Here is a 26,934-nt window from a genome sequence, read left to right as displayed (position 1 = left end):
AAAATCAATTTTAAAAGTACGTGCGCGAAGCCACCCGCAAAGCGCAGCACCTCGCGACATTGACATCATCTCGCCTGTGGTGGATCGAATCAAAAGTGGTTGGCCACGTCTAATACGGCGGCGACTCCCGCCTGGAGGAAATAGTCGCCGCTGGACGACGAAAACGAGGACGGCGCGACGACATCGCAAAGCTCGTGCAGGCGTAGCAGACGAACTAGCAACACGGAAGCTCGCTCGCCTGCGAGCGCGCTGGCTTGATCACGTCACAGTTCTGTGCGATCACGTGCTCAAGTGTGTTTACCATCCCTCTTCTCCCATCTCGTTGCTCTCTGAAACCGAAACTTGGACTGGTCGCTGTAAAGAAGACTCCAAATAATTACCTGTCGAGCTCTGAAGCAAACGAGGTTTCGCGCCGTGATTACTGGGTTATTGGCTACTTATTACAGCAGAAAAAAAAACACAAGATCGAAATTTTTGTGTCAGTACTCCTTTGAAGCGAACAGCTTTCTTTCTCTCTTTCGGCCGTTTCCGTGTTTGGTCGCTGGTCGGACTCGGCAGGGAAAACGTTCGTTCGTTCGTTCGCTCGCTCGCTCGCTTGCTCGCTCTTTCTTCCTTACTTCCCTCCTTTCTTCCTTCCTTCTTTCATTCGTGCAATTCGCTTACATCGACAATCATCGACGATGGTTTTCGAGCAACTTTCTTTTGCCTCGTTCTTCAGATTTTATCGCTTTCCCGCGCATGACCATAGCGGTATCGTCGACGTCATCACTCGAAGCCAATGTAAAGTATTTAACTGCCCGGAACCGCCGCGCGCATTTGCTTCAGGGGCCATGCAGGGAAAGGCCGCAGCTGTGGCACCTTTCGGCAGCGGCTTTTGCTGCCTCGTTCTTCAGGTTCTGTCTCGCTGCGCGCAGTCGTTCGTTTTTGCCGGGTCATCGACGAACTTGCTGTCTCCACCGTTATGTTTGCTACCCGTGCGCGAGCGCCGAGTCGACAACTACGTCGCACCGAGGAACAGGACCGGGGCGAGAGATGATGCGGCGTGGCTTCGTTTGTTACCCGTGCTCGCCGTCCAGGAAGCAGTATCCGTGTACTCTTCAGGCACTGCTGACGTAGATATCACGTGGAGCGACTTCTTCAACGAACCCTCGAGCAGCTTCGCCGAAAGGGTCGACGCTGCGCTGCTTTGCGCTCAGCAAGTACGTAATGTTTTCTTTTTTCTTTTGTTGTTTTTTTTATTCGTTGGCGGAAATAATCATCCCGAGCCAGCCTGACCACGGAGGCCCTCCGCGTGTCGCAAGGCGTTAGTGAAAGAAAAAAAAAAAGAATTTCTCAAAGTAAAATCCGTCAGAAAAATCGTAAAGTACGACTTAACCACAACCTACAGACGTGATAGCGTCGGATTGTAATCTGAATATGCGAGAAAGCATAATTCAGTTGCCGGGAAGCCTGATAAGCAGCCAGGGATCCTTGAGCGCTCTGAGCACAAGGTCGCGGGATCGTATCCCGGCCACGGCGGCCGCATTTCGATGGGGGCGAAATGCGAAAACACCCGTGCTTAGATTTAGGTGCACGTTAAAGAACCCCAGGTGGTCCAAATTTCCGGAGTCTCCCACTACGGCGTGCCTCGTAATCCTATCGCAGTTTTGGCACTGTAAAACCCCATAATTTAACTTCTTATCCTCTAACGCTATCGCGTTCCACTCTTAAAGGCGAAGCTTATGCGTCCTCCAATTTTTTTGTACGCCGTGCAATTATTTTAATAGCCAAAACGCGCACGCGTCGATCAGACTGCGTGTCTCAAGTTTGTCGGCACAGCTCGACGAACTTGAGAATCATTCGCGGCGAGATATATTTTTTTTTTTCGCGGTGTGTGGATTCTTAAGAAATGTGGGAGCAATACGAGGCCAATGTCTGGACGGTATAAGCGCGCCAGATTGCGTCCTCGTGTATACTGTAAATCAAATAAAGCATACGTAGCTAATTCGCAGTACAAACTACTGGGACATAAGCTAAGGCACGGGAAAGACGGGACACAGCGCTAATTTCTCACTTTTGATTAAAGTATACATAGTTTTCACTAACGTCATTGTGGCCGCCATCTTGGGTCACTAACATGTCGAGAAGCTGCGTATTGTCACGTAGTAGTCACGGTGAAGAACAGTCGCGAAACTGTGAATGACGAAACGGACTTTATTGGGCGAACCTGTGCCCACAAAAGCAAGTTGCACTCGAAAGCGGCGAACACAGCCGGCGATCGTCGAAATCTGATCAGCGGCGAAACGCGTCGGCTTTTATACATTAGTCATCGAAGAAACCACAATAATCCCTGGTGCCCGCGTGTCTTCCAGAAAGTTCTAGACGATTCGCGTCGCTCATACAATCAGATTACATGGGCGTCGGTGACCACAGACAACGGATATATGCATCGATAACGTTTGAGAAGCTTCCGATGCAGGCGAGTGCTGCGCCGAGAGATGACGTTTAAGATTTGTTAGCCGATGGAAAGCGGCCACCGGTGAAAGATAAACATGTATACGTGTCAGTTTAAACAAGAAAAAAAAAAAAACAACAGCACGATAACCGAGCAGGTGCGTGTTGCACCGAGTTAAATTTTGATAACAGTGATAATCTAGTAAAAAGCAGTCAGCGTCAATGCAAATGTATTGATATGGTGCACTGACGTCATACTGGCTGCCATGTTTGGGTACTAGAAATGTGAAAGACTGCGTCTGTGATGTCACGTGAAAGCTATCTGTACTGCTGAGGGTGCTAGCTAACGCGCTTAATTGCCTCGGAACTTGCAGGCCAAACAGATGCATAATAGCAACATTTTCCACACGTAAAACGAGACTGGTTACATAGTTCAAGTTATTCAATGAAAGAAGAAAACAATTTGCGGTAGCTTGCACTACTGGCGCAAGGCTAAAGAAACGGCGAAGCCGATCGGCACCTAGCTGGTCCTGGCCTTACGGGTTTGCTTTTCCGGAATTTATTAATTATTGATCGATTATTGGTTAGCTATTGATTGGCTATCGCAAGGTATTGGCCACGTATTTGCGCTATGGTGAGCACTATCAAGTCATCCCCAGCATTTTCCCGGAGTTTATTACTGATCGATTATCGATTAGCAATTGATTGGCTATCGCAAGGTGAAGCGAAGCGCAGTGACGTCATCGCTAGGCGAGTTCTTTCAAATGCTACACGGGGAAAACGAAAAGCTTAAGGAGCTCCGCTGTTGAAAATGTCGGTCTCGGAAGATTTTCCATGCGCTACGAGCGTTGGTCGGAAAAGGCTTGCCGAGCATGTGCGGGGAAAAAAAAAATAAAGGACGAATCTCGCACGTAATTCCGCAATAGGTAGATGCAATGTTTACCTTATCGTGCTAATACAAACCTGGCTCATCCTCATAATTCCTATCGCGACATATTTTTAGCTGCCAGTCGTTATTTTTTTAACTCGTTATTATTTTTTTTTTCCTTTTACCGCTGCTGACCGAGCAACAGGGAGTACTGGTACTGGTTTCTGTACGAAAGGATATCCCATCGCAATGCATTCATGCAGACAGCCAATCGGATACTGTGAGATAATGCATAATAAAAGATAAGTATGGGGCTTGTTATTGTGCGTCTGACTAATTTATCAATGATCTGCACAATGCTACCAAGTCTCATCAGCAACCAGTCTAGCCTTTACAGTTAGTTGGGCGATTTTATTCCACACATTCAGTGGAACTCCGAGACGCCCCCTCCCACACACCTACACACACGCAATCAAAGAACCCGCAAGAACAGTTTCATCCACCGCAACATTCTCGAACTGTCTTTAACAACTCCCCCTGACTTCGTTTCAAATACCATCTACATGCGTGCGTTGACTGATTCGTTTGTGCTCATTTAATAAAAACCTCCAATGCTTAAAATCAATTTGTTTGCAATTATAAGTAAGCTGACTTAAAAGCGCTAAACAAGCTATGCTAACTATAAATCAATGCAGTCACTTTCCTTCCAGCTGGAAGAAAAGTGGCTGCTTTTAAATACCAATTACGCTAGCTGCTTGCTTCGCGACAATCCGAAGCGCGGCAGCAGACGGTAGCAGACGACGAAAGAGCACCGCCCACTGCGCCTGCGCGACACTCGTTGCAGCCTACGCCGGGCGGCGGTGGCGCCGAGCAGACGCCACGCGCCCCGGTGTTCCCTTTAACTGTGGACTGCTCCGTACATCTCGGAATCCATGCATGGTCGACCAAACCATCTCGCGGTGAGATGGCTCGACACTGAGAGGCCTGCCCAACTATAGTGCTTTTTTTTTTTTAAGTCTGCAGGACTATCGGCTCGATTTCGTTAGCGGAATTTAACGCGCATGCGTCAAGATTTTTTTCTCCCTCGCCTATTGTCAAACACGATTGTAAAGAATGGACCTTTACTGAGCGTCGGTGCTTGCGGTGACAACTGATGCTGTCTATATGGAGGCCTGAGGTCGCTCAAGTATGTACACCAAGGAGAGCATGACGGGATAACTTTTGTAGAAGGCTTTTTGCTACCTTCTTTGTTTTGTGACGAAGCAGTGAATCATGGTGACACCCGGACGCCTGCCTATGTGAGAGGCTGTATAGTTATACTGGAGGACAATGGATTACGTCTGACTACCTGGTTGTCTCTATACAATCTGCACCATAATCTTGTTTATATATCTATACAGCCTGGCGGTTGAACAGCCGATAGTCCCAGTATTTGGGGACAGCATCTGGAGACAGCCACCTGCGTTCTCCGCAACGTCCTAACAGTCCCGCTACAGCGCTGTAGATGGTATACACAAACTGTTCAGTCTATTTTCATGATGCGTTTCAGCTGCGAAGATTGTTCTTGAAACTTGGGAACAGCGCTAAACCATGGTACAAGGACAACACATAGGCGCAGACCAAGTTTTGTTTGAAAGAACACGTGTACAGAACGACAATGCGCAAACAGTTAAAATCGGTTAAGGGCGACGCCAAATAGCCAACGTGTAACAGCCAGAGCGCACACCTAAGTCACCTAATCAGACGATCAATCTGTCCACACAAGGACAGATTGATCCACATAAGGATCTTCATTACAGGGATCCTTATTGAGTAAACATGTTCTTCCAAATAAAACTTGCTGTTGCTCGGCGCCCACTGAGTTGCTTCCTTGTCCCGTCATTTAGCGCTCTTACACCAACAATGTACGAACTGGCTCAATTTTCAACGCTTCTGCAATTGATGGTCTCGTAGCTATAGGAACGTGCACATGTTCGCCTAGCCACACGAGCGGAAGTGCATTGCAGGCTTTTGGGAAGGTAACGAGTGCGGTATCTCTTTTGTTCCGCTTGGGTTGACACGCGGCATTAACGTCAGTATATACAGGGTGTTTCACTTAACTTGGGCCAAACTTTACAAATATGCAAATGCCACGTAGCCGGGCAGAACCAAGGTAATGTTTGCCGTCATTTGGAGACACTCGGAATATTTTTGCATACCGCTGAATTAGACAGTCTTAATTAATCAACTTCTCAAACATTATAATTAGATCAAGTGTCAATGAGGAAATTGTAGAAAACGTGATAAACTCCCGATACAGCTGCTTTCTGTTGCTCAATACATGTTACATGAAAGCTTTTTTTTTTTTTTTTTTTTTTTTCGAGCATGCGAGAAGCCCGCGAATACACGCAAAATCGCCGCGCAACTGGCCACTCGAGGCACTTTTCTTGTGTTCGCGGGCTTCTTTCCCGCTCGGAAAAATGTTCACGCACCATGGATTGAGCAACAGCAAGCTGCTTTATCGGTAGTTTTTCCCGTTGGTCTACAATTTCCTCACTGACACTTTTAATCTAATTATAATATTTTAGAAGTTTATTGTTGAGTATAAGTTATGTAAATTGGCGAATTCCAAAGCAAAATAATCTGAGTATATCCAAGCGATGGCAAACATTACCTTGGTTCTGTTCAGCTGCGTGGTGTTTGCATATTTTTAAAGTTTGGCTCAAGTTAAGTGAAACGCCCTATATGAAACTAAATATAACCATGCAGGCCCATTGAATAGATACTGCAGTAGTGACTCATAATCCATCTTCCATAGTCTTCAGCTTGATCACTGTTCATTTTCACAGCTTTAGGAACACTTTCGGGACCCGCCGCGGTGGCTGTCAGCTAAGGCGCGTTGCGCGCTGCTGAGCACGAGATCGCGTGATCGAATCCCGGCCGCGGCGGCCGCATTTAGATGGAGGCGAAATGCAAAAACGCCCGTTTAAGACTTCGAGATTGACTCCAACCAAATAAGGAAATTTACTAGCCCGACGTTTCGGAACCAATTCGGCTCCTTCTTCAGGGGGTATTTTCATGTTGTCTGATCCTTTGACGTCAGAACATTCAACCGAATACGCCGCGCCGTCGCCGAACATTCCGAAGACGCCGACCACGAGATTTCTTTCCAAGAAACCTAAATCCTTCAAACAGAGCCAAACTGGCGAAAAAGGCTGCTACTGGAGTCTTGGCACATTCAGAACACGGCGGGTAATTTAAACCGCGTGAAGGGCATCCTTCCTTCTTTGTATATTCATGGCCTTGCAGACGCGACGAAGGGAAGCAAGGTACCCCCGCTCTAGGTCAGCAACACCAAAACATCTCGTCCCCCCCGCCCTTCGTCAATGCATTCCCAGGATCGGACAACCCAGCCGACCAGCGACCACCTCTTTCGTCTGTCAAGAACAGGCGCCCCGTCAAGTGTCTCCCCACCTGACGCTCTCTCCCCCCCCCCCCCTTCCTCTCCTTTCTTACGATGGACCTTTTAAAAGCGGCACACCGCCACCTCCGAAGAATACCCCCTAAAGGAGCCGAATTGGTTCCGAAACGTCGGGCTAGTAAATTTCCTTATGTGGTTGGAGTCAATCTCCAAGTCTTAATCAATTTTCACAACCAGACGGGTAATTCTGTCGAAATGTTTAGCTTCAAAAAATGCCCGTGTACTTGCGTTGTAGCGCACGGTAAAGAACACCAGGTGATTAAGTATAATCCGGAGCCCTCCACTACAGAATGCCTCATACTCGGAGCTGGTTTTGGCACGTATAACTCCAGGAAGAACACTATCGCGAATTGTCTTTGTCCCAGGCCACGCACGTCCACAGTAGATGGCGGGCATCCGCTGCATGAAAACGCAGGAGCGAAGCAGTTCGGACACTGGACAATGCGTTCGAACGGTTGACCCCGTATTTCTTATATTCGCAAAACCATTCATCAGTATTGGGTTGTTGGTTATATAGTCATACTATTGACCGTCGTCGATTTGGGATTGACATCTGGTGACCGCGTGAATGTACGTACGACAGCCAGTTCATATCTATATGAAGCACGAGTTCGTTATACGTTCTTGGCATAACCTGAGGAATTATGCCCGTTCATTTCCTGCGCGTATGGCCACATCTGCCAACCTCTTTTTTTATTATTTTTTTCCTTTTGTTAATGTGATAGCAGTATAGGCCGGCCTCACCCATTTTGAGGGTATTAGTCTGGCTTAAGAACATGGGACCGACCCCGAAGTCGGTGCATTCTAACACAGCGTCTCAAAGCGCTGGCTGTCACCACGAGGCACTAATCCGAGAAAGTCACGTGACGCACGTGCTAGTTTCAGAGACCCACTTTGGTACGAGAGAAGGATACGGTTAAAAAGTAAAGTGCGATCGTATATAGCTTAATGGCTAGAGCATTAGGCTGCATTGCTGGAATATAGGCTCGACACCCCCATCGGTCACGCATGTATTTATAGCGATATATGATAAATAAATGATACATTTACAGAAATGTATCATTTATTTATTATATATCGCTATAAATACATGCGTAACCGATGGGGGGGTATCGAACCAATATATTCCATGCACTGCAGGCTTTTGAAACATTGAGTCGCCCCTCCCCCTTTTTATCTCCGCTATATATATTAGCCACATTGCGTACGTGTCCTTGTGCCGATACTATCGCCCCTAAAGGCCAAATGATAGGGTACTGATTCACAAATTCGATAATTAAATATTTTGCAACAGAAGCGCTTTAGAAGATTCACACCAAATTCAGTTTTCGAATACAAGTTGTCTTCAAGATTTCAATATTATCGATGTCACAAAACGTGTATTTGCCGCCATAAAAGTTCTCGAAGATTCTGCCCGCCAAAACGCACAAGAGCCGCGCGAGCTGCATTTGCGTGCAGCTAACACAGCATTCTCGTCAAAAAAAAGACAAAAAAAAAAGTTAAATTTGGAAGCCCTGTATATGTGTGCCTCACGTCGCTGATAAAGATACTCGTTGTGAGATGACATTCATACGAGTTCGTTTCTCAGAGATAATCCTCCTCGTTACATAGAAGAAAGTCGGCTAACCCTGATGTTACCCGCACGGCTCAAGTCGCTCGTCTGTGCATCTTGTGGAACATGCGCAGATACTGTGATAAGTATATAATGCAACGCCAGGTTTAGTCACGGCCGGCCGTTTGGCTTTGAAACGCAGCGCCTGATAGCCATATCGTCGCTGTGAATGCTTCGCTGTGATGATTGTTTTGCCCGCGTGAGAAAGGAAACTCGATAAGTCGTATCTGCAACTCGCCTCCTTTGAAGATACTGCGGAAATGGGATATTTGTCCACGCATGACTCGTGATTCTGTCTAGTTGGTTCATGGTTATAGGGGAACAAATATGTGAACGGGCTTTAGAAGGCGGAGGACTTCACGCAGTGAAGCGTCTCTTCTGCGCTTTTTCAAGCATCGTGTAACCTTGCAGTGCTGCTTTTTTCTTTTCTTTTTTTTTCTTCTAATCTGGCGTCGACATCGCGAAGCTTTCCATTCGCAGCGTTTTTTTTTTTTTTTTGCCATTGGCCGGACACTTTCGCTAATAATATATCGAACATGATATGTTCGATATATTTGGTTTTGCTGTTCTACGAACAATTTTGTGCGGACATGTATCTTGTAGAATATTACAGCGGAGCTGTTAACGCCTCGCTAGGTTGGTCTCGTTCGTGCGCAGCATCGCCGAGCTGGGAAAGAGTGAAAGCAGAGCATAGGAGGAGAGGAGGTGCAGAGAGAGACAGATCGCAAAGCGAGATAAATAAATAAAACAATGAACTTTCTTGGCGAGGCAGGATTCGAATCCGGGTACCCACGGTCCGAAGGCGAGCGCCATTTAACCACTGCATTATACACCCATGCTTGCAGAACTCCGCTGTTTCATCAGATTTCACAAGCATGGAACTGGCTTAACTTTTTTTTTATTCCTTCTCATTTACTCCAAACTTTACAAATACGACTCCAAATACTGCCACACGTGATCGAAACACCCTGTACCCCCGTGGTTTGGAAAGGAGACCGAACCACCGACATCCTCCTCATCCCCCACACCGGAGCAGTGGTAGACGCAACTCTCGATTACCAGCCTCAACTCCTGGTGACCAGCGTGGGCTGGTGAACAGTGCAAGTCAAGCGCTCAAGCCACGTGGCTTCCTGGTGGCCAACGCGAGGAAGGTGCCCAAACAACTTCGTCTGATCTCAGTAAAGTTCAACCATAATCTCTCACGCTGTCACGGGGCCGGTCGCCTTCAATAACCCGTCTACCGTCGAGATTGGCTGGAATTTGCATTCTAATAATTCTAGCGAAAGAACTTCGTTTTATCGATGTGCGCACTGGGACCGCATTCACAAAAACGCTCTTTTGCCGTAATGTTTCGGAAGACGAAGTTTCAGCCAAAACGTGTTGCTCTTAGTGTATACGGTATTCTCAAGGCGTAGTGTTTGATTTTGTAGCATTTGTTTCAAAATTCATCCTACACTGTGCGACAAGGATGAATCGCTGTACTCAATACGCATTTAAATTTCCCGGCTCTATAACGCCTTCGGTCAAAAAAAAAAAAAAATTGGACCGACGTGGCCCCTTGCCGTACAAGGGCCCCGCCTCGTCAAGATTGCGAGGGAAAGACTGCGGCCCTTTTGGGAATGTTTGCGGTTGGATTGGACTGTATTTCCTGCTTCGGGGATGGCGAATGTATACGGTATACTCCGGTGCTTCCCTCTTCCATGCACACTTCTCACGCACTACTTCAGTCTGCGAGCTAAAAGTACGGCAACTGAAGGGCTCGATCTGTGATTGTCAGTGACAAACACGTGATGATATATATGACAGATGACACGCCATGATTGCAGCGCGAAGCACCGAAGTGTGCCAAAATATTGTTCCTTCTCCTCTTTCCACTCTCCTCTTTCCACTAATATTGCCGCGCAGCTTGTGGGGTATTTCGAACGAGCTTCGTTGACATCGCATGCCATGTCTTTTGTTAGACGTGTGGGTCCGTTGCAGTTGGCTGTATTGCACGCGGAATTCGACCTTTCGTTCGACGTCTTCGCATGACATCACCTGGCCACTCCTTGTGTACCAGGTTACTTTTCGATGTTTGAAAAGGAAGTGAGGCGACTGTTTCATATTATGGACAAATCACCCTACGCTGTATAAGACAATAACATCAGCAAAAGGACAGGCGCGGCCAACTAGGTGTCCTTTGCTGCATGGAATATTGAGTCTATCGTCGGGAGCAAAAAAAAAAAAAAAAAAATCCGTGCTAAGTTGACTAATTCAACACGTCACGTTGCGCATGCGTACTAGTTTACAATCCGCGGCTGAAGCTTGTAACATGAAAGGGACAAACAAGTGTTTAAGCCCTGCAATGGCGAATAAAGAACGCGAGGTCGTGTAGGATAGCGGTGTTACTTCGATGATGATTATCATTTCGTGTTTCTTCAATTATTGCATTGAAGTTGAAATAATTAATCGCATCTTTTAATCGCTTATCTGCTATATAATAACGACGTTCCCTACTTCTTGCCACCCTTTTTATCGTTGTTTGTATTAATTATGAGACCTTCGCAGCGCTACAATGAGTACTGAGCTTCACCCGTAATAACGTCTCTAGTTTACGTCAAAATAAATTGACTGATTCCGTGCATATTCACAACGTGCACCACAAATTTCAAACTTTTGACAAAACAAAAAGAAACTATCACTTATACTTATACATTTTAACGAAAGTATAACAGTTGTGAAGTCGTAATACAATGATGCCATTACGTACGCATGCAATGAAAAAGGACATTCGGCGCCGCATAGGGGCGAGAACACCTCCTTTTTTAAGACCATTATAGAAAGGATAACTCGGTGTGCGCACAAATATTACAAGGTGAAACTGAGTTAAGTAAAACTAGCTAGACGATCAATAATACTTCATCTCGGGTTTAAATCTATAAAGTAATGAGATTATCGGGAAATGTGGCCAATCACGGCGAAGACATACCATCGCGAAGGAAGTTATTGCAGGTCCAATATGAACTTTTACGTATATATCAGGTCGTTCGCATTGTTGCGTAAAACAACAAAAGCTTCGTCGTTACTCGGAACAATCAAATTTAAGTTATTATGGCTACGTTGCCTTTGTTGGAATGCTCATACTGTCGCAAACACCCGTGTACTTAGATTGAGGTGCACGTTAAAGAACCCCAGGTGGTCCAAATTTCCGTAGTCCCCCACTACGGCGTGCCTCATAATCAGATCGTGGTTTTGGCACGTAAAACCCCATAATTTTGTCGCAGTAAGCTATAAATGCTTCGTGAAATGACCTTCGTTGACTTTTTTTTTTGCAAGAGTACTTGCGAACGACCCCTCTTTGTGTCATTATAGAATATACTTGAATTTTCTGGCACCGTTCAATTTCAGAACCCACTGATAACGACCTCAATACAATACCGTGGTTTTGATCACGTGACAATTCCACGACCTATAATTACGAGGCACGCCGTAGTGGGAGGGCTGCGGAATAGTTGTGGCTGCCTCGGGAGTCGAATATGCCAGGGTTATATAGAAATATTGCGCGAGTGTTCAAGGTTGTTCTTATACACGGGGCGCGCGCGTCTTGTGTGAGCTTGTCTTGGCCGTCCCATGCACCACTTTCCGTCCTAGCCACTTTCACGCTTGTCCGAGCTGTAATCGCACACGAATTATGATCTACTGTCGATACATATGTTAATCATACGTAATTTTATGCCAGGGTGCATGAAACTCCACTGAAAGCAAGTCAAGGTGGTATAATCACTCTTTGTGCATTTTATGACAGTCATCATAATTACAGAGTAACTAAATATTTGAATATCGTAAAGTCAGTGATGCTGCATTTCTTAATTAAAAAAAAAGACTGAGTCACCCGCCCGAACTACATGCGCAAGTTATTTATTGGCGGCAGGCATTTCAAGAAAGAAAAATATTTCGCAGTTGCTATATACCGACATGCCCCACGTCAAACGTCACGTAGGACACGGTAGTGCCTTCACCAGAGTGTGGTATACTTTGTTACTACTATACATATCACTCAGAAGTAAAATGTAAGTCATTTAGGTTAGCAGAATGTTCATTTTACCCTAAGCTTATAGTGTTTGTGCTCTATTCATTGCAAAATAGGTCCACTGCACTGAAATCGCAAAAAATAGGTCACGTCCACGAATGCGGACGCCGTGTCTGAAGGGAGGGATAATATCCGGTCACTCGCACCACGTGTTTGCGTACGAAGATGCTGCCGCCGCCGCCGCGGCGGCGGCGTGCTTTGAAGCGCGGTTATATTTCCCGTCTTCTTTGATTGCGAGCAGCTGCAGCGTCAAACGCGCTCGCGAGGCCTTTCGCCCAAGGCTGCAAAACTTTCCAATGCCGAGCGCCGATTATGGAGGGCACACAATCGGTGTCTTTGCAGGCAACGAGTCGCGGTCGATAAGCGACGAAAACGGCGCGCGCAATATAGCGATTGATGTTTATTGTCGCTGCCCGATAGGCACGCGTCGCCGGCGCATGGGATGAGTCAGGCGAAGACGACAAATGATTGTGCGACTGGCTGCATGCGTGGCGTGAGTGGGACGTTTCTATAGGGGTGCGCGTGAATGTGCGAAACTAGTGGATAACGAATCGGACATATACAGGGTGTTTCAGCGAACACTTTCAAAATTTATTTGAGGTTGCCTGTGGCGGGTAGCCCAATTCTAGTTAATGAGCTGGTCTACTCGAAGAGGCGGACATTACTTGCACAAAAAATTCAAATACACAATCGACTAATCAACAAAAATTCACTAATTAACTTTTTAACTAATTACCTGATGGTCCATATTGCAATTTATGAATTGTAGCCATGGAGTTCGCAAGGCGGATCTATATACTTGGAATTCTCCGGATGACAGCAGTTTGAAGATATTAATTCCCGAACTTTGCGGAGAATTGCATTGGCGTTCCAGTTACTTTTATGCTTCAATGCATAAAGCGACGTTTTGTTAAACTAACTGGAACGCCAATGCATTTTTCCGCAAAGTTCGGGAACTAATATTTCGAAACTAGTGTCATGCCGAGAATTCAACCAAGTAGATCCGCCTCGCGAACTCCACGGCTACAATTTATAAATTGCAATATGGGCCATCAGGCAATTACTTAACTTAATTAGTGTTGGTAATTATTCGATTATGCAGTTCAATTTCGTGTTGAAGTAATGTCCGCCTTTTCGAGTAGACCAGCTCATGAACTAGAATTGTGCTACCTGCCACAGGCAACCTTTAAGAATTTTTGAAAGTGTTCGCTGAAACACCCTGTATATGCCCGATTCGAATAGCCACTAGCTGCGTATTCGTAAATGCGGACATTTCTTCGAATGGTTTTAGAACACTTTAAATCGCCAACTGCGCCGTATAATTCCAACCTGGCGGCCATATCGTAAGCATGAAACACGAGAAGTTACGCAGTGGGGTACAATATCAATTTTTATGACTTTTGTATGCGACTGCACTGTTAATATGTTAATTATCGTATGCTCGGAATCATAATTACACTACTCTACCTTTATTTGTAAAATTTAATTGCGGGGTCAATAACATATAGAAGCTGCGTAGTGATTTATGATGGGACGACGTTGTAGAAAGCTCCGGGTTAATTTTGACCACCTGAGATTCTTTTCCGTGCATCTATATTATCTATAACATGGTGTCCCAACTACCATCCACCAAGATATAAAAATATGCAAGTGCTATGCAGCTGGACAGAACCAAGGTAATGTCGTTTGCCCTCGCTTGGAGACACCCAGAATTTTTTTTGCATTCCGCCTATTTACTTAACTAGTCTTAATCAATTATTCAACTTCATCAAACATAACTATATGAAAAGGGTCAATGAGAAAATTGTAGAGCAGCATGACACTCCCGATACAGCTTTCTGTTGCTCAATACGTGCTACATAAGTGTTTTTTCCGAGCGTGAAAGAAGCTCGCGAATATACTCAAAGTGCCTAAGAGCGGTCATTCGTGCGCCAAATGTCACGTGTATTTTTTTTTTTTTTGCACAATTTACACTTGTGCATACGCATACGTTTGTGAACAGACTAAAGCTCTCTAAAGACGCAAAGATTTCTAAAACGTTCATTAATAGACGTTCCATAATTAAACGTTCATTAATGGCATGACGAGCGCTGTCATCTCCCTTGTCATTGACTGTGTTTTCTTTTTTTTCTTAGTATTTTCTTTAGTAATAAAGAGGCACAAATTCTCCCAACAGACGTTGCTTTATAGGATACTCTTGATAGTTCTCCATGCACGTGTTTCGCATTTTACTATTCCCTGGTCAGGTTGGCGGATGTCGCGATGACTCACTGCATATCTCGTTCCCCAAACGACTATCGTCTCATGTACTGTACATGCTTGCGTTTTCTTTCTTGAAAACTCTGCGTTCGGTATACCTGTCAAGAATGCCATTTCATGCCGATAACGCGCCTGTGTGCCCTTCGTGACCTGGAAGCACCGGGCACACGGCGTTGTAGAATGTAAAGGCACGCAGGATATAGACGATGATTGATTGGGGACAAATAAGATAGCGAGCTTTTTTTAAAGCGTAAGCAAACCTTTAATCGCCGTAGTCAGTCGGCGGAAAGCAAAGCACCAAGTGATGTAAAGGAGCGCGAACTTCAGTCATCACTCCCAACAAAAGTTCTGCAAGTGAAACAAAATTTTCATCGAATGAGGCGGCAACTAGTCAAAGGAGTTCTTTTCATTCTCCAAGACGGTTGGGGAGCGGGGGGCCGCTTCGGGTATGACTCGGTTACCACGCAGTGAGTCATGAGTCATACATGGTTGCAAGATGTGGTTGTGGGCATAGGTGCATGATGAGGTCTGTGGGGCCCGGTTTGCGGAGGGGAAACGTGACGACCGCAGATACGTCACTCATTGTGCTGAGATGGAGACACAATGTCTCAATCTTGGAGCTGCCGGTCGGTGCAGATAAGGTCATGGGCAGTGATTTCCTCCTTGCATGCCATCTCTCTTGCATTTGCCACTCGCTTGAGTGAGCAATCAGTTATCAGATCAACTATCAGTGCGTGTCGCGCGTTACTGCTTGTGGTTAGGGGGTCTAGTCTTGTCTACATAACCATGACTCTCTGGCAGGACAAGTCAGAGGCGTGCTTACGAGCTTGACCTATCGGCTTTCTGCTCTGCCTAATTTCTAGTCACGTGGTCGTTGTGGTAACTTCTTACGTCATCGGGCTCGAGGTTATATCAAGTCCCGAGCTGCTCCCTTCAGGTCCATTTCTCGAGTCTTCAGTGACCAGTTGACACGTTCTCGGGGAAAGGATTTCTCATCACGGCGTTGTTGCGGTGAGGATTCTGTCTACGTATATTCCCTCTTCGAGCCGTAGTGAGTGCGTCGAATCCTCTATACACGGATCCACTGCTGACTCAGCAGTTGAGGCGTTCTCGCGGGACAACCGACTCATCGCACGGCTTCAGCGCATAAACTTCTATGGTATAGGCTGCTGTATAGACATCAGGTAAGAACGTTCTACTCAAGCTCGTCAGCTGCGTCTCTCGGTGGCCGATGCGTGATACTGTTTTAGGGAAATCGAAGATTCGTCGAGATTTTTTTTTTTTTCGGCGCTTTTCTCGTCCTGTTCTTTCCACTATTTAAACTTTGTGCGTGTTATTTCTAACTGACCGCCACTGTATCACCTCTTGTTATTAGGCTTATGGGTTCACAGATATAAAGGTCGAAAAAAGAAACGACAGGACAGAGAATAGCGCCGTGCGGCAAAGTACATCAGAAAGCCTTTTTTTTTTTTGTTCAGATGGCTTCGAGTCTTTTTCTGGCTTAATGAGTCACACGTCATTTAATAGCATGTACGAATCCCCATCTACGTCCTGGATTGCACATGTAACTTCATCGGGAACAACTAATTCGGAAGTCTGTAGTTGATGCAGGCGTCATGTGAGCGCGGTTTGTTTGTATATAGAACTCCGAGCATGGCTCGCGGACGTCGTTTATCGGCAGCGGAGTGTATAAGTAGCATCTTTATAACACAATCGTTCGTGTTACTGCGTCATTTCACTGTGACACTACGTGAGATACTTTCATATAGTATATTTGTCGATATAACACCTTGCGCTGGTCGGCAAAATGTCATATATCCATTGCTCTGCTGAGCACGAGGTCGCGGGATCAAATCCCGGCCACGGCGGCCACATTTCGATGGGGGCGAAATGCGAAAACACCCGTGCACTTAGATTTAGGCGCACTTTGAAGAACCCCAGGTGGTTCATATTCTGTAGTCCCCCTACTACGGCGGGCCTCATAATCGGATCGTGGTTTTTGCACGTAAAATCCCATAATTGCATTTTTAAATCCACTTTTCTGGGCTGCAGGAGTTTGCCAATTGATTTTCCGCTGCTGCCTTTATACTGTCACCTTGATGAGCTATCGCCACTGGCATCACCGACATCCGCGCTATGCATATGGGAAGATATTGTCTTCGTCTCCTCACTTCCTGTTCGGATTACACTTTGTGAAGCTTTTTTTTTTCAACTTACCAGCCCTAGCATTTCGGCGCAAAATTAAAAAAAAAATCTTGACTAAAACTTCCGAGAAGAGGAAACGAGCTCCTTCATTTGCCGTGGAAGTTAAGCCGCTGTAGGCGATATACGAGGCGACCGGGACAGGCGGAACAGCTAAGAGGGGGGGAGGAGGGGGGGACCGCGCGCTACACCGAGAGGCCGGCCGCCGGGAAAGGAGGACAATGCGCCCTCTCCACGGAAACGTGGGGGCTTCGATTGTGGGGACGCTGAAAGGGTTGAACCCGAAGCGCGCGCGCAGCGGTATCTCGCATCGGTTGCGGGTGGTAAGGAGAGCCGCAAGGCGCGCTGGGAAGCTGACGACTGTTAGCCTCGGAACTGCACTGACCACTCGTTCTAGTTGCCCCCCCTCTCCCCCCCCCCACACACACACTCTCTGCCTCTTTCTCTCTCCCTTATCCATATGCACTTTCTTCCCGCGCGCACACGCACAGAGACACCCAGTTATACCCCTTTCCTCCAGAGCTCGCTGCTTCACCAATCGGCTAACTGCTTTCCTCGGCCGTCACGAGAGGTAGCCGCCAGGGGAACCTTCCCTCTCTCCCGTTGCTAGCGCCGTCCTGTGGACAGACCCCTTTCTCTCCAAACTGGCCCCCGTCTTCCAGCGACGTATATCCTCTCGAACCCTTCACTCGATAACCGTCAGTCCTTGCTACTCCACCCGCAGCGACTGCACCGATACATAACCCCGTGATCTCGCGGTTCTGTCTCCCGAGAGTGTCGAGCGACGAAATTGGGATTTGATCCTGGAGAGAGCCGTCTCTCGATCCGTGCGATGATGCGTCGCGCCTGCTTCGATCTGTCGTTCCAGTGACTTGTTCTCTGTGTGTGTGTGTGCGCGCGCCGCGCGTGAGTGCGCGTGTGTTTGAGTGATCTGGACGGTGCGCCATGCTCGGAAAGAACGGAGGCCCGCTCGACGACGTTTCGGCCATGAAGAGCGACGCCGAGAGGGAACACTTCTTCAGGGTACGTAGTGTCTTGTGGAGACATACGGTGCGATGGATACTGGACTTGCGCGATTGGCATATTATGCGCTTGGAACCCTCTGGTTGGAACAATTACGTATAGTATGGTTAGCGCGCGCATACTTCAGTTACCTAATTCCGGCTTATTTATATATTTTATTTTCCTAGCGAGGAAGGACATCCCCTATAATTCCTGTACAATAATCCCAATGATTTATAGGTACATACGCGGTAGTGGGTCTTTTGTAACAGAACACGTGTTTATATGGGATTATAGATGAGGTATGTTTCTTTAATAAGAATGCCTCGTTCTTTTTTTTTCGGATATGACAGGTTATATTCGTTGATATACTTAAGGGGAGGGGGTGTAATGAACCTCCCAATTTTATTCCTCCTACACATCCCTCTGGCGCCTCATAGCATCAAAACCAAAACATTCGAATGCCGAAGAAGTGTTGTAGTGGTATTCGCGCATAAGCAGTAATCACATTATGGTAGCGAAAAGTCCAAGATTTTAATGCGCTTGTTTTTCATGATCGAAGCATGTCATGAAGAAGTTGCATAATCTAATATAGTATGAAGTCTTGGCTTCTTTTTCATCCAATATACTGCGTGTTTTGTTGGAAAATGCCTTGTGCATTCGTAAGATACGGTAATCGAATTTCACGATGAAGATTCACTAACTGTTCACTTAGGACACATGTTGCGCACATGGCACATATTAGCCCAGCAGCAGCGAAGTTATGTCTGCTTAGTGTCGGTTCTAAGGCTATAGGCCAACTTTCAAGATATCCGTCCACATGGCCTGCAAAAATATGCATTGACGTTGCAGTTCAGTTCATCTCAAATTGTAAGAAGCAGGTCTTTGGAAACCCGTTCTCGGGGACGTCATTGTATCGCCAAGCAACATTTGAAGGAATGATATCCTTAAAGTGGTGCTAGTCTTAATGCTTCGGATAAGCAGCCTTTGCTATAGCTCTGCTTCCATTTCGCAATTGTAGCATGTGCCCTAATGAAACAGGTTCAAATAGTGAATATTTTCAATTGGCTACCTAACCAATACAATTCCTCGCGCGAGTCATATCGGCCTCTTCGCGAAACTCGCTTGAAAAGCTAACAGCACAATCTTTCACAAGTGACTCGAGTGAAGTAAATTGAGCCACTTCGACAGGTATATCGTCGGCTATTCGCTGGCTACGCACCAAGCTAATGTGACCCACATACAGTGCATATTACTATTGTTTTTTTTTGTTATTTTGCTACCTATTATAAACGGAAGCTGCTTGAATCCATTTCACAAGTTCCGGACAACCGTGTTGCTTGCTGCAGCGCTCTAAAACCCGAATGTCACAAGCTTTGCCTCGATCTTCAGAATGGAGAGACCATCTTGTTCTGCATCCACTGCGTCAAATTCAATGCAGTATGCTATATTTAAAAGGCGTCGATTAGCGTAGGATACCTTTTTTTTTTATTGAAGCCACCAATTTTTAACAAAATGTTACGAGATGTGCAAGAAAGAATTCCGGCAGTATCGGTCTCGCGACGTAATTCGACGTTAAATACGACAAGCATCGTCGCAGTGAATAGCGACACACCGTATTGCCACCGCCGAAACGCATCATGGATGAGGCGTGTATGCATTCGGGACTCTTCTCTCGAGCTTCCCTTTGGACGCCTTGCGACATCTGGGGACGCCGCCACGATGTTCGCGCGTGGCGCATGTGTGAATCTTTATTCAGACAAGATTGTCGGGATCTATATGACGCGGATGATGAAGTTGGAAAATTCGCAGGCGCAAGTTGGAATACGCTAGCGCAAGACAGGGGTAATTGGAGATCGCAGGGAGAGGCCTTCGTCCTGCAGTGGACATAAATATATGATGATGATGATATGACGCGTGTTCGACTCCGCCCAGCACCGGTTAAATTTTAAAGAATTATTTTATGGGGTAATACGTCAATACAAATCCAGAAAAGTAATGCAGGTATAGAGAAAAACAAATATATCCTCGAAGTTTTACAATGTGGACATCGAGTAGAGTGTACTATACTGTTGATGCTTTTGAAGATTGGCCACTAACACCTAAAGCCTCCCCTGCTTGAGCAGCTCTTGCAATCTGCAGTATTGGGCAAATAAATTACAGCTTAACGTGATGCGAAGAAAATGTCCACTCAAAATTGAAACACCATATACACATAAAAATGCTATCTAATCGGTTCAGCGGCTGGCGAATGAGAGCATTACTGCTTTTTTTTTTACACATGCAGTAAGACCTTGTTATAACGAAGTTGAAGGGTGCGCATTCGTTGTATCCATTACTTATATCAATTCTATGTACTGCACTATGAATCTGTGGGGACTTCGAGGGGAAATTCCCCTACTTTGTTATATCTGGTTTCATTATAACATAGTTTGACTGTATATTTCCACCTATTCTCTGTATCAAGTTTCTAGTTATCGGTTATCAATTTGTTTCGGGAACTGCCAGGAGATCGGAGTACTGCGCAATTGAGAAAAGATGGTGTCAGATTAATTATGCGAAATTACTGCTTCCTATAGATATAGTGTGAACTTGTAGTAAACTCTTTGACGCCTCGTTTCGCATTCTGTCAAAGTGTTCGGTGTTAACCACTGAGTTGTCTGGTTTTCCAGCATGCATGCGTTCCGGAAAGGGTCCCTCGTCTGGAACGCAATTATAAGAGTTGAGCTTAGTCGCGTAAATAAGAGTGATCACTTCCCGCAATTTATCTATAGACTCCAGCACAGCGTTTGATAATGTTACACGCGATACGCTGACGCTCTAGCTACAAGCGATACGCAGATTCTCTTGCTAAATCAGTAAAGGGATAACTATAGCACCAGTGAGCATTCTGTTGATGTAAGGCAATCAGTCTTCGACAGCGCTATCTGGTTACTTAAGGACGGGTTAGTCAATATGAGCACACACGTTTGTCCATGACGGTGTTAAGCTTAGAGAAAAAATGTAAGTTGATTCGTATTATCGCAATGACCTCAACAGCGCTCGTAATGATAGTTTAGTGACTATAAGATATTACTTGCTCGTGTTGTCACGGGCTCCGCATCACAAACGCTTTCAGCAGCACCGCCAGCTTAGCTGCAGATTAACGCACAAATTATCGATTTCCATTGGTTCACCAACACGATCTGACGTCACCGTTGCCTGTATGTCGAAGCGGCACTTTAGCACGGCGGCGTGATAATATAATCTGCTCATTTCCGGTTGATACCTCTCGGCACTGTGGGAATTATCAACGGCAGTTCCAATATACGTTACGCCACGTGTAAATCAGCATTAAATAGGAGAAAGTTATCGCAGACATGCGTGATAAGGCAGACGTACTCCGGAATACCCGGAGATACAAGTCCGCTATATAAAGGGAGCCATATATACAACAACTCTAATAAATTGCAGAACCCAGCGCACGTTGCGATGACTTGTGAAGGTTCTCCATTTTAGGTGCGGGAAGGCACTTCATGCCTGGTTATTTCATGGTGGTACTATGAGCGTTGTGCCTAATGTGCTTGCCATTGATTTCGCTCTTACGTGAAGGAAAGTGTTTTTATGAATGGGCAGGGCCCTCGGGTTGAATCCTGGAAGCTTTTCGCTCCGAAGAACTGTTTACCAGAACCCGGCCGCATGCTCTAATAATGCCCAATTCTACGATCTGTTGCCTTCTATTCTTGCGAAACGTTCTAGAACAACTATTTGTTTGCGAAAACAGGCCCCCGGGTACATCACCGCTAAGCCGCACAGTTCTCGTGTGGCATTCTGATTGCGCTGCTGGGCAGACTGCGTCACAGCGCTATCGACGTTCCCCCATACCAATACCAACGCTTACACGAGTTGTTTGGACACTAATTCTTCACAACGCGTGTACGGCACCTAACAGCTTTCGCGCTACACATACTGGCGTCGCCGCATGACCGTGCAGACTCTGGAAGCAGAGGGACGAGCACGAATCTCCGATTGGGCGGATTGCGTCACCGCTAGTGGCCTTCGTCGCTACCAATCCAGAGAGCGCCCTTGGGTAAATATTCGGAGAAGACCCAACCTCCCTCGACGGTTGTTACGTAACACCCCCTCCCCAACCATTGCTTTTATTTTTCTCCATCGCAACATGCTCTACCGCTGACGCCCCGCGAGGCAAAGCGATAAAAGGAAGTGGAGGGGAGTGTCGCAATTGGCGGCGGGGTTCTTGCGGCCCGCGCCTGATTCGTCGCTCCGTTGCCAATGGGAGTGATGGCGGAGAGGGAAGGGAGAAGGGGGTGTCGGCGGTCGATAACGCGCTGGTGGCTCCTCCTCGGCTGCTTTGATTCGCGTTGCTTTAGTTTTCGCGTTGCTCTGTGCATCGTAACGGCGACTGCAAAAAAAAAAAAAAAAAAAATACAATGGAGATTGCGTGAAAGAAGCCTTGATACTTCAGAGTTCTGTCGCAAAGCACAGTAACGTTTCTTCTTTTTTTTTTTTTTTTCAGTGCAGTGAAACTAAACCACTCGACGCTTTTGAAATGAAACACATTTTCGAAATTTCGGCGCCCTTCGCATAAACCAAACTTCTGCTATTGTCTGTACCTTCGAGTTCCGTGTAAGCGGAGTCTGCTGTTTAAGCGTCGATAGCGCTGTGACGCAGTCTGCCCAGCAGCGCAATCGGAATGCCAGACGAGAACTGGGCGGCTGAGCGGTGATGTCAGAGGGGCCTGTTTTCGCAAACAAATCCTTGCTCTAGAACGTTTCGCAAGAATAGAAGGCAACAGATTGTGTCACGGTGACGTCATTCTCCGCAGGAAATAGAACAGACGACGCGTACGTCTGCTTCTTTCGTTGCCATGGAGACGCCTTTTGTACTTCCGTTGCATTTCCTTTTACAGCGAAGCTGTTAAAGGAACGATGAATGACTGAAGGAATGAGTACATCGTTTATTAACATAAAGCTGGCTCTATGACCCAGGTGGGACGTGGTGGGTGAAGCCGACGACGGCGCACTATACACAATGTATGTGTTCACAGAAATGTCAGTCCACTGATTAAATCTTAATATACATTGCTTCTCAGATCAATAGAGAACACACACTCGCTCATAAATGAACTGACGCATGTATATACGGAATGTTGAATGTATGTGAGTCACTCACTACCGGGATACCACAGGTATAATATCGTCGCCTCGTGACGGTAAAGAATAAGGCACTAGCAAAGGCGTGATGCAAGAAGTGAAGTGTTTATTGAGCAAGCTTGTGCCGCTGGAGAACAAGTAACACTCAAAACACAACGTTGCCGATCTGTAAACGAGGCTGCTGTGAACATGCTAGCCAAATATTATTGGACTGCCTGCGTGCAGCAGGGAATTTACAATATATATATATATATATATATGTATATATATATATATGTATATATGTATATATGTATATATATATATATGTATATATGTATATATATATATATATATATATATGTATATATGTATATAATTGGCTGATATCGTGATCGCGAGAATATTCTGAATGATACTATAACTGCAATTTTTAGTTAAGTGAAAATCAGACTGAGAAGCGATTTCATCTTTGCACTGCTGGTCAAGAGACCAGCTAGCGTGCTCTAGAGGAACCCTTGGTTTGCTACCCTACGCTGGGGAGAGTGGGGTAAAGTGACACTGTCACCGCGTACAATCACTGCACAGCACCGTAGCACTTGCAGCACCGTAAACATCAGTTCAGGCCACAGCCGTTCGTTCAATTCTGTAGTCCTTATAGAAACTGCAACATAGCTCTCGTCGCCCTCCGCCGCGATGTCTTGTGAGGCTATTTATAAATTTTCTATTCATTATTTACGGTGCGTGAAAGGTGTGGGTTTGTAGGTGCCTGAACTAGATGACGCCACCGTACTGAGGAAGGCTTGATATCGCATTTGACTGCGCATTTCGTCTGAGCTGTCTCGTCGTCTGCACAGCGTAGCAACATGGCGACACTCTTGTGGTTACCTATTTCAAGGCATAGGAGGAGGACAGAAATCGGGCAGCTTATCTCGCCGCCGGGCGGGACCTTGCCCACCGCTCCGGGCGAGGAGGACGTTGGCAACCAGCGCTCTGAAACTTCGTGTGCAAACAGCAGCGCCCTAAACACAGCCTAGCGAGCGAAGGAAGAAGTTTATAGTAGGGCATGCTTTGGATTTCGCCTCGGCAACTTCTCCACTCATCTTGAGGCACATGTGTCCAGCGTCTGACGTGACTGGGCAACGGCGTTCTATAGAACGTAGAAAAGCATGCACTACTCGGTCCGCGCATTGCATACTGTGGACAGTATACTTGGCCGGACGGGCTGGGTGTTATCAAGAGTTGATACGGGTGCGCGTATTTCATCGTTCAAGATATCTACTATTTCCGTGGCGTCGTTACCGGACGGCGTTAACATATTTTAGTAAAACCCCCAAATTGCCACAACGCTGGTTTCCTTAATCTCCCTTGGCTTCAGCACTGTGTAGCTTCTAGCGGGCTAATGATGACGAATGGAAAGAGAAAGGCGCTCATTGGGGTGAAAACTATAGGTTTAAATCGGCTTATACTTGAAGGATTTGAAAAAGTTTTCCGGTAGGAGATTCATGAGGCGGCGTCCTTTGATGGTGAGGCCATTTAACGATTAGCTAAAATGTTTCGTGGCCCCTTTAGGCTCTTTGACTACTTGTACATCACTTATCCTACAGTCCAGCGTGCAATGAGATGCTATCTGATTATAGATTCTCTCGCGACAGAATCGGCGATAACATTCGAGAAAGTTACGATACTTGTAGGCGCGTCTACGTGCTGATAAGTTATCAGGTGAAAAATGGCCACCGGAAACGAGATAACCAATGAATGCGTCTTAATATGGACTATCACGGGAGTGCCCTCCGCAAAGACTCCCGAAACAGTAACAGCATACAGGGTCTATTTATATATAAACAGAAGACCGAGAGATCTAAGCCTACTTACTCTAGGCGCATAAAAAATACGAAACATAGCTGTTTGCTAACTACAGTGCGCATTATTATTTTTTTTAATTTCCGTCTCGAGCTTCACATTTTTTTTTCTTTCCTTGTTTCTCACGCTGCGTGGTTTTCTATAGCCGTTCGAAGCACTCGGGAGGAACGCCATCGATTCAGACGAGGAAATGGGGGCGCGGGGGGGGGGGGGGGGGGAAGCTGGGAATGAATGAGGATATTGGCTTCGTTGGCAGAGGGCGAGAGCGGGACAGCGCATGCAGTGGAAACAAAAACAAGGCATTAGTGTACTATCATCATCATTCGTAGTTCCAGCGAAGGCGGAGAGAGGGCGCCAAAGTGCGTCAAACGATTCGACGTTTCGAGCGCCTCCACTTTCCACGGGGAGTCGATAGGCGGAGCCACCGGTTTGACGACTGTAGGATGCCTCAATGCTCACCTCCTCCCCCGCTCGGAGCGGCGGGCGAGGAGGACATCGAGGCGCCCTGTTATAGACTATACTGAATGTGTAGCGCAGAAATTGACGTTTAATTCCCGCACGCAAACGGGGGCGTGCGCCCGCACTCGAAAGTTGACGGGCCTTTTCGTCGAACGACGTTTGCGGTGTGATGTGCACGGTGAAGTGGGCTCAGCGTGTTTTCGTTTCGGTGACGTGATGCGCGGCTTCGGAGCGCGGATCGTGACGTAGTGGATGACGTCACACCTGCCATATACGAGGCTGCTTCGACTTGACAACGCACTCGTCGTGTACTCGTCGGTCCATGGCAATGTTCACGGACGCGCTGCGATCTGCGCTACAGGTGCCTAAGAATGTGCGCATGTCATTTTCACCAAAGTATTAATTTGTATAATGGAAAATTTTATAATTGATTGCCTAGATTGCCTGCGGCGGATAGCACAATTATAGTCCATGAGCTGGTCTACTCGAAGAGGCGGACATTACTTGAACAAAAAAAATTAAATATATTATCTACTAATTAACAAATTCAATTCACTAATTACGTTTCAACTAATTACGTCAGGGTCCATATTGCAATTTAGAAATTCGAGCAGGGGAGTTCACAAGGCGGATCCATTTGGAACGAATTGTGTGGACAGACACTGGCGTGAGTTTTCAGTCGTGGAAAGTCCAGCAGACCAAATAAAATTATTACTTATATTAACTTAAATACCATTTAATTGTTTTTACAAATTTTTTTTTTGGGGGGGGGGGGTATTCTTCATGCCAGAAATAAAGGTGAACAAATTGTAATTCTGGATGTAGATTTCGGCATTAGAGGGTTATATGTGAACGGGGTTTGAATCCTGTGTTTCAGTAGACCCATTTGTCACGTGCTTTTTTTTTTCCTTCTGTTGTCTTCACCAGCTGGGCTGCTGTCCCACCTTTCTCGGCGCAACCTAGCCATCAAAAGGACAACCTCAAGACGAACCTCTGGGTTAATGAATTTCAAATGTATTAGTAGAATACGAGAACATTTCGGGCACATATTCGGAGAGGTTGGCCTGATTTAGTGCGCTCGGGCCTGGTATACTTCGCATTACCAGCAGAGGAAAACATTACGAAAAAGAAGCTTCAAAAGAATTCGCGCGAAGAAATATAGAGTACAGGGTGTCCCAGTTGTCGAAGCCTAATTATATCGAAGCAAGAGAAAATCGAAGCCTTATATACGGATGAAACCAATTGTATGTTGTAGGAGCAACAGGAAGCAGCCTCTCGTATATTTAGTGTTCTCCCTAATTAAATAGTAATGATTATTTGTGAATCGTTTATATATATTTGGGGCCGATATACAAACACTTGCTGTCAGAGCCCCTTCGAAAATATCAATTGCTTGCGGCACGCCATCTTTTACGTGACTATTTTCTGAGTGTAAAAACAAAACAAAAAAACCCGCGAAAAAAATAATAGTACTGATTATTCAAACGAATTAGGCAGAACGCATGAACTCTGGGAATCGATGTAAGCTGTGTGTTTACAGACGATATTCGACGGTGACGTCGACGGCCTGCGGCA

The 26,934-nt window shown here is 46.1% G+C and overlaps 1 protein-coding gene across 1 annotated transcript in view; it reads left to right on the top strand.

Annotated features, from left to right (window-relative positions):
• Positions 1-809: 809 nt before the first annotated feature.
• Positions 810-26,934, top strand: part of LOC119458093 (proline-rich protein 36-like) — a 34,900-nt gene continuing 8,775 nt past the window's right edge. The window contains exon 1 of the mRNA XM_037719909.2: positions 810-1,199. Within this exon, the coding sequence (XP_037575837.1) occupies positions 831-1,199 (369 nt within the window). The 5' untranslated portion in view covers positions 810-830. The remainder of the gene's footprint in view (positions 1,200-26,934) is intronic.

The sequence above is a fragment of the Dermacentor silvarum genome, chromosome 7, assembly GCF_013339745.2.
Source record: "Dermacentor silvarum isolate Dsil-2018 chromosome 7, BIME_Dsil_1.4, whole genome shotgun sequence".
Taxonomy (NCBI): domain Eukaryota; kingdom Metazoa; phylum Arthropoda; class Arachnida; order Ixodida; family Ixodidae; genus Dermacentor; species Dermacentor silvarum.
This window is presented reverse-complemented; position numbering and strand designations above follow the sequence as displayed.